The sequence below is a fragment of the Lissotriton helveticus genome, chromosome 11 (genome assembly GCF_964261635.1).
Source record: "Lissotriton helveticus chromosome 11, aLisHel1.1, whole genome shotgun sequence".
Taxonomy (NCBI): Eukaryota; Metazoa; Chordata; class Amphibia; order Caudata; family Salamandridae; genus Lissotriton; species Lissotriton helveticus.
In genome coordinates, this window is record NC_136072.1 from 840,735,092 (window position 1) to 840,748,722 (window position 13,631).

Genomic DNA, 13,631 nt, shown 5'->3' on the forward strand with positions numbered 1-13,631 from the left:
GCTTTTCAGCCAAAAACAAGGCAATCATGTTGGATCTGAGTTGCTTAAAGAAGGGTGAGGTTAAGGGTATGGGCACATTTACAAATAGATATAATTGCTTGGGTAGGATAATCATTTTTTAAATTGCTATACAACCCACCATCAAGATAGGCAGTTTTGTCCAGATAGGTATTCTCTCCTCAATCCACGTTATCGCACACCTCTAGTTTGCCTCCCACAATTCTCTCATGTCCCTGCTGACCCAGGCGCCTAGGTATTTAACTGGCCCATTGGCCCACTGTAGTGGGTAGTCTAACGTGAATGGCCACGTAATATCAGTCCGTGTAGCAATACGGACCAGGACCAGTTGATCAGGATCCCCGAGAGTTGACCACATTTTAACAGTTCTCGTATCATAGGGTTTAAATTATCTATTGGATTGCTAACAAAGTGTATTTTCATCTGCATATAGGGATGCCGCTAGTCCCCAGGTCCCAAATCCCAGGCCTCTGTGCGCATGATGTTGAATAATCTGATAATTTGAACAATACTGGTGTGTGATCTGACAGTGTGTGTGGCATGTGTTTGATATCCATAGTCCAGGAGGTAGAGTCTCTGGTCACCAGCCAGAAGTCTAATCTACACCACGCCTTGTGGTGGGTGGAGAGACAGGCACCCTCTAGCTTGTCTGGGTGTGTTTGCCTCCAAATGTCAACGAGGCTAATCTGTTTTTCTTGTCATCTAGAATCACATTGAAGTCCCCCCCCCCCCACCTATTTGTGTCGTTTCGGCCCATACCCTGCAATAAAACTCAGGGTCATCTGTGTTGGGGCCATATAAAGCCACCAGTGTAATGCCCTTCCCTCTGATGTGCCAGCCCACTATGACGTATCTGCTTTCTGGATCTGACAGGAAATGTATTGTGGTCCAGCCCAGGTCTCTGCGGACACTCATCTGAAGTAGTTCGAGTATGTTGCTGTATATATATGCCCCCAGCGTCTGGAATGCAGCCTAGACAATTGTAAGATGGATTTCCTGTAGAAAACACACGTCAATTTTATGCCGGAGTAAGTAGGACTGTACAAATCGTGCTTTCCTGTGGTCATTCAGACCACGAATATTCCACGTAAGGAACGTGAGTGATATCACCTTAGGTCATGTAGTGTGCTGTCCATTTTGGACAGTCCCAGTGTCGTACTTGGGGTTGGTATGCATGCCTCACATGCCCCACCATGTCACCCAATATTCTGACCAGTATTTAATTTGATTGGGCTGGATGTGTGCACGGACCTGCATTTTCCCTTATAAAACATCAAAACATTTGTCCAAAAAACGTCTTCAAAAACTACCCTCCCACCCATCCTCTCACACCAATCCCCTAATCAGGTTGAGGTCTGGTGGCTCAGAGGGCTAATGCGTCCACTGTGGGGACCTTTGTTCGACCTCATGGTCACAGGTTCAAATCCCAGCTGGTCCACTCAGCCTTTTATCCATCTGAGGTCAATAAAATGAGTACCATTGAGTTGGGTATCAATAAACCTCTGTTATTCAGAGCCAGGATGCCTGTGGGTGAAAGTGTGCTTTACAAATACACATGTTATGTTATGTTTAGGTTGTGCCCCCGTACCTGCCCGCACTCTAACATTACCATATGCAAAAACAGAAGATTTGCCTTGGGGGACTAGGTGTCACCGGCAAACTGCCTCACCACAACCGGCAAGGTGGCCAATCATATAGAGTGCCTGATGGGCCCTTAGCTGCGACCACTATAAGTATAGTAACATTTTAGAGAGGAAGATATCAACCATGTGTCACATATTTAAAGCATCAGGGTCAGGCCACGATGTTGACAACTTGCATTTTATCAAGATTCTCAGGATACACTCTGTGTTGGAGTTTTACAGGATAGAGGGTTAATCATTGTCACTCAGAGTGGCATTTGCCCCGGCTTTAGGGGATGTTGAGGAGCAATGTTTCGGACCACCCATGTGCTCTTGCCAGGTGTAGGATAACATCATGGTCTCTGTCATTTAGTATTCATGCAGTAAAGGGCAGAGGGGTGGCCCGGACAGGGTCAGGGAATGGTGGGATCTCTCCACTATGAACACGGTGGACAGATCTGTGCTAAACAAGTCTCTTAGTAGGGACTCCACAACTTTTTCCATTGTCAATATAGTGGTGGTTTCAGGCACTCCTGTGATATGCAGGTTATTGAAGTGGGAGCGTCCATCCAGATCTTCGTTCTTGGGTCTTATAACTAAGAGAACTTTCTCCAAATGCAGCATCTGTTCCTTGGTGTCGATAATATACTCATGTGCATCTGCTGCTCGGTTCTCCAGCACATCTAGCCGGGTTACATCCACTCTCTTTCTTAAATGGTCCAGTCAAGGCATCCAATTTTCCATCTATGGTCTTGAGGCTGGACTGAACCTCTAGTAGTATAGTCCGGAGGTCTACGTCTGACTGCATGGGTTCATCCCTAGAGAACGCATCAATGTCCTGCACCGTCTCGGTATCTGTGTGATGGGTCTGCCTTTTATTGTCAAAGCTAAGTTTTGTTTGTTTAGTGTCTGTTTTCTCCATCTTATGTTAGCTACAGTTGGATGAACAGCAGCCATAGTCTTGTTGTATGCAATGACACAAGTGGGTCTGGATAATAGCAGGCCCCCTGTACTGGGCGGCAACAGCCCCACTCTGATCAGACAGTTCTCCGAGACTGGGCTAGGGAACTCAGCTCGTAACATCCACCTCTCATTTTCTGCAGGACGTGAGGTGAAATTCCCTCAGAGTCAGAAGCAGTGGCGTAGTAGTCTCCTCTGTGCAGGCCAACCCATGCCATCCCTCAGGGTGTAGCAGCCCCTGCAGCTCAGCACCTATAGTCGATCATGGCAGAAATTCCTATGTATTTATTTATGCCCAGGTAGATTGATCATGTTCACTAGTAGGGGAGGTAGGCACTTATTATAGGCAGCCTCTCTGGCATTCTAGGCTCTCCGTTCCTGGACCCATGTATATTGGCTTCCTTTATCTGTTCCATGACCACAAGGGGCCGGTGGTCCCTCGGTGCCCACTTATCTCCTCCCGGTCTGCATGTGGTTCTCCCTAGTGCAGCCCCCTCCTTCGCACTGTCTCAGTTCCTTTGGCCCAGCGGTTTAGGTAAGCCCAGCACCAGTTGCGATATATCGGCTTTCGGTGCGCAACTCAGCAGCCACAACACTGTTTCTGAATCAGGTGTGGTTTTGAAAAGACTTCTGTGATGTGACAATTGATTTTTGAGTTATGTTTCATTAAAACATTAAGCAGTTCCATCCCCTGTCACTTCATGTTGTTTCACTGCATTTTCTTTGTGTCGTTTCTCGAAGGGGGTTGATCTAGACGTCTAACCCAAGATGTCAATCTGAGTGCTACTACGTTCAGTTCATGCAAGAAACATTTGTTGTTCCATTTTTTATTGTTTCAATGGTAACCACGGGTTCTAATTTTTTTTATTTACTTTTGTTCACTGAAGTTTATTTTAAAATAATGTAATAGAAATATAAAAAATATTTGAACAGTGTTAATGCTGGTCAAAAATGACATAATATCCTCCAGAGTTTCTCTTAATCTTTTTGAGAATTTATAAAAACACCAACTCCCTCCCAAGCCCCTCCACATACATGCATATATACCCAGAGGCATCTGGCATTACCTTTCTTGGAATATCCCTGGAGAAATAGCTGTACTGGGTGAACTTCAGTTGGCATTTGTCTTTTGTTTTGTGGTTGATAATGTCTATATCGCCGGACTGGATTTAAAAAAAAGAAAACAAGTATTAGGTTTATGCAGTGCAACATCATCACAGTAATAACGTTCTCCTTGGAGATTAGGGAGAACATTGACATGAAGAATGCCAAGAGCCCAGTTCTTTTAGGTGAGTGAGATATATATGCCTCCGTAATACCTGTTATTCAAGAGCTAGCTATCTCCAATAGCTAGAATGTGAACCAGTACCTGTTGTGTAACTCAACAAAAACTTCATCATTTCAAGCATGACAATGTACAGGCAGTGTATGATACTTTTAAACAGTTTTACATTTAGAGGGCGAGGCTCTTTAATGAATTTACAAAGATCGAAGAAAGAGTTATCAGATGGATTCGGACTTTTAGAGACAATGTTTCCTTATCAAGACGCCCTTCATGCAGAGGTGGATGACTTGAAAGCAGTGTTACGAAAAGAATGGTTTGAATTGTCAATATAAAGTTTTAAAAAACATGAACATATGGATTTTTAACGAACAACGGATAACAGATACAACAAGATATTACAAAGTTTAAGATTAGTCAAATCATAGGGGCTGCTGTTTCGTCGACAAGAGTAGGTAAAAATTGCAATTAGCAGCTAACTTTGTAGAATGTCACTGATTATGGTCTGTATGTAACTGACTGAACTTAGATGGCTAAGAATTGCCTAGTACAGAAACATGCATGCTTTTTACTTCACAACATCATGGGCTGCTTGGGGTGACTTATAACACTTAAGAAATGGACAGCAGAGGTAAACATCACTTACAACTAAACTTTTACAGCGCACTACCATTACAACACGGTCATTACAACGCAAACCATTACAACGCATTGCACTGGGGGGCGCTCTAGGATAGGGAATAAGTTTAATTTACTATCCAACACCTTCCCTAGTGTCTACGGGGACTGGAGTTGGAATAGTAAATTAAACTATTCACTATCCAGCACCAAAAGCGCTATGCGTTGTAATGGTATGCGATGTAAAAACCGCGTTGTAAAGGCAGGCGTTGTAATAGCCTGCGTTGTAACGTCATACATCCCACAGCAGATGTTATTGAGAAATTCAAGGCTTGAATGGTTGTTGAATGATTGGTAAGATATTTGCAAACATGTACACTTGTATAAAAGTAAGCTGAAAACATCTAAGTGGATGCACTGCTTCTGAGTTGAGGTATGTTACACAAATAGAAGTCCCCACATAGCGGCGGGCATGATCTCTGCCCTTCTTAATTAATGGTTTAGAAAAGCTGGACACTTTTCTCTAATCTAACTTCAAGAAATGATGAGGAAGAGCCCAATGCCGGACCTTTGAGCAGGACTGTAGTCCAATCCACAAACAAGAGGCAAGCCCTTTCCCTACTGATGTTGATGTAGAAATGCCTAAAAGTTTAAAGATACTATGGATATACTTTTCACCAACTTATCAACCATTTTTGATAATGCCAAATTTAGCACAGCACATGCCTATGGATGTCGGTGATTATGGTAGCCTATTATTCTTGACTAAAGAACTTTATTCTGGTTATGGGATCTAGAGAAATCTCCAACTGCTTGGTTTGTACCAATTTTGAGTCTTTAACTTTTGTTCATAGTTATGCACAGATTGTTTTGAGGGATAAATGTTTCAGAATCTGAACGAAGATGTTGGCATGATCTGAAGAAACTCCAGAAGTTAGACACGCCATATCACATAATTCAGCAGCATGTTTCAGACCTTTCCTGTTACGGCCGTTTGTTTTGTTGCTGCTTTCCTATCATCGATGTTGGATGGAAGGCAGATGCCCGTTCAACAGCTCTCCATACTCTGTGCCCTTAAAAGTAAGTGCACAGTTCTGGTGGTCACTAGTAGGTTTTGTAAAAACATTTTCCGCACTGACCTGGTCAATCCAAAGCCTTCCCACAATGATATTATGCACAGTGGAGGTGACCTTTCGCCAGACATAGTGATTCCCACTGGAGTGAAATTCTAAATGGATGGCTCCTGTTGGCAAAACAAAAAGTCAGAATGTAGGTAAGGACTAAGGTACACACACATCACACATTGACTGTGGCATTTACTGGGCTGGAAAACAACAAAACTTTGTCAGGTTTCTCATAAGTTTATCTTCAACACTATTCTAATTGCAACCCACATCATTCACAGCTTAGGAGAAAGTATCATTTTATATGTGAAAGCAATATCAGATTTTAATATCTTACCTAAGTCAGTTTTCTTTCATCAAGGAACAGCTCAATCAACATTGAAAACGAACCTCCCAACTCTCATTCTCCAGCCTCTTCATGCACAGATATTGAACTGTCATCATATTCCAGTCACATGATTGCTTATCACTAACAATGCTCTACTAATGATATACCAACCAACATAAATAAATACACATCTCTATCTATCTATCTATCTATCTATCTATCTATCTATCTATCTATCTATCTATCTATCTATCTATCTATCTCTATATATAAAACGAAGTGTATTGTAAGTTAATGGGTTGCATATTGCCTTTTGTTGGTAATCACACACTACATGATCATCCTCGCTTCCAACATGTTGTACTGATGGAAATAACTTTGTTAAGGCAAAGGTAATCATTAAGGGCCATATGTATCATCATCACCATTTTGATGTCTAAATAGCAATTTTTAAGGAATCGCTATTTAGAAATCGCAAAATGGATTTTCAATTATTCCTTATTTGCGAATTCGCAATGAGCGAATTCGCAAATAAGGAATAATTTCCCATTCATTTCTATGGGCCAGGAGGCCCATAGAAATGACTGTGAAATAATTCTCAATTTGCGAATTCGCAATTTGCTAATTGCAATTTGAGAATTATTTCAAGGGTGCAGGGGTGTCTCAAGGACACCCTGCTGCACCCCTGAAAATTACATGTGTGTGCATATGGCGCACATACATGCCCAATGGGCATGTATGTGCGTCATATGCCACCCTCAAAAATGCACAATTGTGCATATTTACAAGAAATCGCAATTTTGAAAAGCTTCATACATAGCATTTAAGGAATCGCAATTTTTTGCGATTCCTTATTTTGCTAATTTTTCATACAATTCAAAATCAGAAAAAAGGCCGTTTGCGATTCGCTAAGGCCAAAATTCTGCGAATGTCGGCCTTAACGAATCGCAAAAGGCTTGATACATATGGCCCTAAATCTTTTCATTTGCAACACCCTTTTCTCAACTGTATTTTTCATGCATAAAACTATTTATTGTTTTTTGATAAATGAATAAGAGAAGTTAGTACATGTACTCAACAGTTATCCAGTTGCTAGTTCTACAGAGGTTACTTAGCACGATTAATCAGTATTGGATCTATTGTCAAACAAACCCTGGTTGGAAGGTTCTCAGCCCCTGGTCTTGGTAGAAGAACTAGCATGTATCCAAACTGAAATACTCAAATACCTGCCCAACTGGAATTTGGCCACATTACCTATTGGTAACTGTTGATGGGTGATGGGGATTGTTGTTTTGTTTTTATGGAATTCTTGATGTCTGACTGTATGTTTACCTGTATTCTATGTTATTATTACTTTAACAGGGATTTACATTAATAAAGAAATAAATAAAGAAACTGAAATACCGAACAGTAAAGTTGAGACTAAGTAGGTCAGACATTGCGAATCCTTGACAGGCATGCAACTTAGATAGTCTAATCCTCAGTTTTGCTCACACCTAAAAATTACATCCCTAGTTTGATCCATTCCTGTAATGGGCACCAGGACCTGCCACACAAATGGGGCAGCTGCTTTATTAGCACAAGTGGGCTAAAGCTGGCTGGTAGGAATATTGTGGGTTTCTGCGGATTCTGGACGTTTCCGTCACAGAAATGGAAGGAAAATGTGTGATTTAGGTACCGTTTGAGGTTTGCAGGGCATTGCAAGTAAGAACATTTTGTGGGATACATACAATTCACAACACCCTAGTTGTGTAGTTTTCAAAAATGTCTGTGGTTGGTAGATTTGCATGGTGAAACCACAGCACAACCCTAAATACCACAGCTACCCCTATTGTTTATCCCTCAATTTAGCACTTTTTATGTCATGGTCTCTTGGCCCATCCACACAAGTGTGGTACTTATTGTGAGACTTGTGGGAACTTAGAATGGTAGGAAATTTGTAGTTCCGCACAGATTCCAGGGCTTTCTGTCCCAGGCAAAGCCGTGCAAGTCACCCCACCTTGGAATCCCCTAGGTGTTCTAGTTTCAAAGATCTACCGGTTTGCTAGGCTTTCCTAGGTTACGACTGAGTTCAGGCCCCAAATCCACAGCTACCCACAATGCAAAAAAAAGGGTCCGTTTGCTATGGAATAATTTGATGTGAGCACACAAGTGAGGTGTCGATTTTATCCTTAGATTTGGAGGAATGCTGAGTGGTAGGAAATGTATGGCTCCCAGTGAATTCCAGGAGTTTTCCTTACAGAAAGGTGAGAAAAATGTGTGTTTTATTCAAGGTTTGAGTTTTTCAAAGGTTTATGGGTAAGAAACCCTGCTAAGAACCACATAAGTCACCCCACCCTGGATTGCCCTAGGTGTCTAGTTTTCAAAAATGTACTAGTGGAATAGGTTTCTCTAGTTGCCAAGTCAGCTGGGGCCTAAAATCCACAGCTCCCAACATTGCAAGAAAGGGTCAGTTTTCAGTGGAAATAAATGTGATGCGCTCTTGTTGCATTGTGGGCAATTTACTGTTGCGGGCAGTAGGCCTACCCATACAAGTGAGATACTATTTTTATTGGAAGACATGTAGGAACATAGGATAGTAGAAAATGTGTTATTACCAATTGGATTTTGCTGCATTTTTGCCTATCGTATGTAAACCAGTAAGTAAGAAAAAAGTCCTCTGAATCACATACTAGGATGGGTACCCTACAAATTCAGAGTTGTACAAATAACCACTGCTGCTAAACTTCATATCTGGTGCCTATTTCAGAATAGGCACCAGATATGCCCATTTCTTCACCATATGAATTGGTTTATACTCGGTACACTATTACAGATTATTCCATAGTGCAGCTCAGTTGTTGGCTCTGACTACCTTGGTTTCTTGAACAACCATTCCTACTCATTCTCAATATTTTTTATTTTAACAGTTCTTGGTAGGAAAACCTTGATAGATCTATATATATGACCCATTGCTGAATTCAGAACTGTGTCTTCCATTCAGAAATCTATAGCTTTCCTGGATCACCTATGAGTTTCAAACTGGTTTCCACCACAAACTGTAACTAGGTTGGAAGCACAAAAAAACCAGGAAAAACAGGCTTCCTTTTTGAAAAATGCCACAACTGTGGTTAGAAATAGTTTTTTGATTTAGCTCTGCATGTTCCTGAAGGCTAGGATGATGGTGAATTTAGCACAGCAAACCTTTTGTTGATGCCATTTTTAGGAAAATAAAAGCACACATTTGTTTGCAGACCACTTTTCCCTATTTCCCCTCTAAAATCAAAATGTAGCTATATTTTGCCTTTTTTCTCGGTCCCATCTTGGGGAATCCAAAGACTCTGGGTATCTTTAGAATCCCCAGGATGTTGAAAAAAAGGATGCAAATTTGCCGAGTATATCTTTGGTGGAAAAAAGTTATAGAGGCTTTAGCGCAAACTACTTGAAAAAGCCAAAAAAGGGATCCTCACTGAATGGGGAGCCCCAGCAGTTAAGGGATTAACAGTGGCAAATGTATACACATCAGGAATTGTGTAACCCGGATGGTAATCTGCTGATGCCTTCTCAATGCACATCATAGCTGGCCCAATATTCTGTACGCGATTCTGACTGCTTTTTGTTGCTGACAGACAGGGCATACCAGAGGAAAACCAACAACAATAAGAGTAGTCAATAAAGATAATCTCTTGCATAACAAATTCAGAACAATTTATAATTATGCAAATAACAAAAGAGTTGGTCTTGGTGGATGTCCCTTCTGATGCCAACTAAAGATACTATCTTTCCATCCTTGGACACAGTAATGGGGGAGACTGCAAGTAAACATGTATGGTCTCATATACAATGTTAGACGATGGCCTTTACCTAACCTTGTTGCCTTAGTCAAAACATGTTTACACTTTGTTTATTGTCAGCTTAACTATTACTATATAAGTATAACATGCCCAAATGTGCACAGTCTATCTGTTGAAAGTAAGAGAGCCTCTTGCATGGCTTCACAGAACTGATTGTTCATGAGTGGCACTTTCAGTCAGTTCCCAATCTTCAGTTAATTGCCTTTGATATCCTGGGACTTGCGTTTTTGTTTTGCTCAATATGGGCTTACAAGCTACATTTTGTAATGTGACCTGCACGAGAAGAGCACCTCCGTGGCCCTCAAAATACATTTTTAAAAAATGTATAGGAAATCCATTCCTAGCAAGTGGTTCCCTTGGGTGATAAACTGTTGGATACCTCCTTCTGATCCTTGGGACTATCAGAGGTTCCTTGGCATCAGCATCCAGGCTAGGGTTAGGCCAGCTAGAGACCTGATGAAAGGTAGGATTTACGATTATTTTCGAAGTTTGTATGGAAAGGATCCGTCAGTCGTGACGCAGCTGTAATTCAAAACAATGTATAACATGCACTATGGTGAAGCCCTGGAAACAGTAGGACAAAAAAAAGGCGAGAAGCAGCGGGTTTATCCTAAACTGGAGCTCTCCTTATAACAAACAGTTGATGTCATCGGCTACCCAAATCTTTCAAAAGATTTATCATCGGCAAAAATTACTGTGGAATATTTGAAATGCAATAATATTATAATATATGGGGACTGTATTATCGAACTTCGTCTTTTTAAGCTAAAGATAATTATTCAACGGCCTTCTACAGAACGAATGTACAATTACTCTGAGTCCTGACCAAATTCTAAAGCCCTTTATGAATATGTAAACATTAGCAATGCTGGCGAAATAGTTAACTTAGAGTAAACGCCCCCTCAAAACAGGCAGCTGCAGTGTGATCTCTGCTCCTTTCACTCTCTCCGCGGACTCCAGAAAAATCCTGACCAACTCCCGAATGCCCCTGAGAGACATCATTTATTTTTTATTAATTTTTATGTTTGGTATTATATAGCGTGGACATGGGTGTAGGCATCAGAGTGCTTTACAATAAAGTGGAACATATCATAACAAAGAGAAAATACACATATAACATTAAATGTGGCGAGGACACTAGGCTAGCCTCCCTGTGAAGTAAAGCACTTCACATGTATTCACTGTAAAACACACAAGTGACATGCAGGTGTTACAGTACCATGAGCTAGATAAGAGGCCCGTTTACGGGAGCCCGTCAGGCATTGCAGCGCTGGCCCGACTAGGAGCAAGGCCTAACAATGAAGCATGACATCCTTCGGGGTGTGTGAGGGCAACTCGAAGAAAGACCTCCCTTTCCCTCCCCCCACGCCCAGTTAAGAACTGTACACCCTAGCTTTTCCACAGTCTGTTTAAAGGTGACAGGACATGCAATGAGGAACAGGCTAATGGGTAGACTGTTCCGTAATCTTGTAGTGTGTCCAAAGAAAGATTGGCTGATGTATAACCCCACTTCCTAGCGATGTCTCGCTTAGCGACACCAGAGCCAAGGCCGCGAATATAAGATGGGGGCGACTCAAATCCACATCCCCAGGTATACCCAAGAGGACAAATTTTGGGTCTAGTGGTAATTCCTCATTCAGTACCTTCCCCAATTCCACCGTCAACATTTTCCAGTAATTCTGTATAACAGGGCAGTCCCACACCGTATGATAAAAGTCCCCTGTTTCATGGGCACACCGTAAGCAACATGGGTCGCTCGCTCTACCCATCCTATGTAGCCGGGCTCTATTGTAATAGATTCTATGTAGTATTTTATATTGAATAAGTCTCAGCCTGGACTAGATTGCCACTTCCCGGGGGTGCATAAGGGCCGATTCCCAGTCCGTGGTTTCAAAAGTCCCAACATTACTTTCCCATGTCTCTCTCAATTTTGCCAAGTGATCCGGGGCATTATTGATTAGGGTTCTGTATGTGTATGACACTGCCTTTTCCTGTAGGTGTTCTTGGAGCAATCGACCCTCCAATGGCGTGCATTCTTGCAGCGGGAAAGGAATGGGCCCTTCCTCCTGCCATGCGTGTTTCAGTTGTAGATATCTATAGTGTTGTGTGGTGCTGAGTCCAATGTCGACTTGGAGTTTCTGAAAGGGTTTAAAGGCGGAGTCCGTCATTACATCACCCAAAGTGGATATGCCCAGATTATCCCACGGTTGAAAGCCACGCAGCTTGTGGATTTCTCGTAACCAAGCGCAGTGCCAGAGTGGAGTTTGTCTCGTGGGTTTGCGGTGCCATCCCATTGTTTTGTTAGCGCTGTGCCACAAAGCGATTGTTGTCTGGGTGGCCTGCGGTAACTCCGCGTGTTTTTTCCCATCATATGAATAATGAAGAGGGGAGTGCTTACCCATTTTATAGCGTTCTAATCTATAAGTGGGGTGGGTTGCTTCCGCATGAAGCCAGTCTGATATCGGGGTGAGATGTACCGCCCTGTAATAAGCTTCTATGTCTGGCAGTGATATTCCGCCATTGTATTGGTTGAGGCATAATGTGGCGAGGACAATTCTGGGTTGTTTACCCAGCCATAGCAGAGACCGCAACTCCGCGTTGATCATTTGAAACACCTGTCGCGAGAGGGGAAAGTATTCATTTTGGAGGGCATATAGGAACTTTGGGAGTGTGATCATTTTAAACATGGCCGCTCGGCCTAATATGGTCAGGGGACGCGCCTTCCATCGTTGGGCATCCTCCTTGAATGTGAGTAGTATTCGGTGTACATTTTCTCTATAGGACCGGTGTTTGTCCGGCGTGAGATAGATCCCCAAATAGGTGAAGCCATGGGTTGCTACTTGTAGGTCGTGGGGTAAGGATGGCCAGTCATACCCCGCGCTGGGACTGAATATGACCGCTTTGTGCCAATTTATGGTGTAACCAGAGTGCTCACCGTAAGTGGTTAGTGCCTCAAAAAGGGTGGGGAGGGTGGTCTCAGGGTCGGTGACATAAAGCAAAATGTCGTCCGCGTACAGAGATATTTTTTCCTCTGTCGCATCCATCGCAGACAATCGGAACCCTCTGATGCCCGGATGCTGTCTCACCACACATGCTATCACTTCAATTGTTAGAGCAAAGAGGAGCGGGGAGAGGGGACATCCCTGTCGGGTGCCCCTCTGGATTGGGAACTCTCGAGACAAACGGCCGTTTATTCTCACCCTCGCCATCGGTGCCGTATATAGCAGTCGGATCCAGCTCCGGTATCGTGGTCCGAATCCAAATCTAGCTAGAGTCGCTTCGAGAAAGGGCCAGTGGACTGCATCGAACGCCTTTTCGGCATCTAGGGAGAGAAGGAGATGCGGTGCCATGCGGGATAGGGCCTCCATCATCCAGTTGTGGGTTCTTCGTAAGTTCAGTCGAGTCGCCCTACCGGGCATGAAGCCCGTTTGGTCTTTGTCCACCAGGTCGGTGATGACCGGTCTCATACGCAAGGCCAAGACGGTTGACAGGATTTTAGCCTCCATGTTCAGGAGAGAGATGGGGCGGTACGAGGCACATTCCAGAGGCAATTTCCCTATTTTGTGTATAGGCACAATGGTGGCCTTGCGTAGGTCAGGCGGGAGGATTTCCTTCTCCATCGCGCCTCTGAACATGGATAAGAGATGGGGGGCCAGTAAATCCGATCCCTTCTTAAAGAACTCCGCCGGCAAACCATTTGGTCCTGGTGTTTTACCGGGTCGGAGCCTGGTAATTGCCTGACGGATTTCCTCGAGTGTAAGGTCCGTGTCCAAGCTATCCCTGTCGTCCTCCGACAAGTGAGGCAGTTCCACCGCCTCTAGGTATTCCATTATCGCTGGGGCCTCC

At 43.1% G+C, this 13,631-nt stretch overlaps 1 protein-coding gene across 5 annotated transcripts in view; it reads right to left on the minus strand.

The window, feature by feature from the left end:
* Positions 1 to 13,631, minus strand: part of LOC144792165 (oxysterol-binding protein 2-like) — a 1,552,312-nt gene that overhangs the window by 98,807 nt on the left and 1,439,874 nt on the right. For all 5 annotated transcript variants that reach the window (XM_078667062.1, XM_078667059.1, XM_078667060.1 and 2 more), the window contains 2 exons: positions 5,640 to 5,743; positions 3,668 to 3,763 (listed from right to left, as the gene is read on the minus strand). In XM_078667062.1, coding sequence (XP_078523188.1) covers positions 3,668 to 3,763; positions 5,640 to 5,743 — 200 coding nt within the window. The remainder of the gene's footprint in view (positions 1 to 3,667; positions 3,764 to 5,639; positions 5,744 to 13,631) is intronic.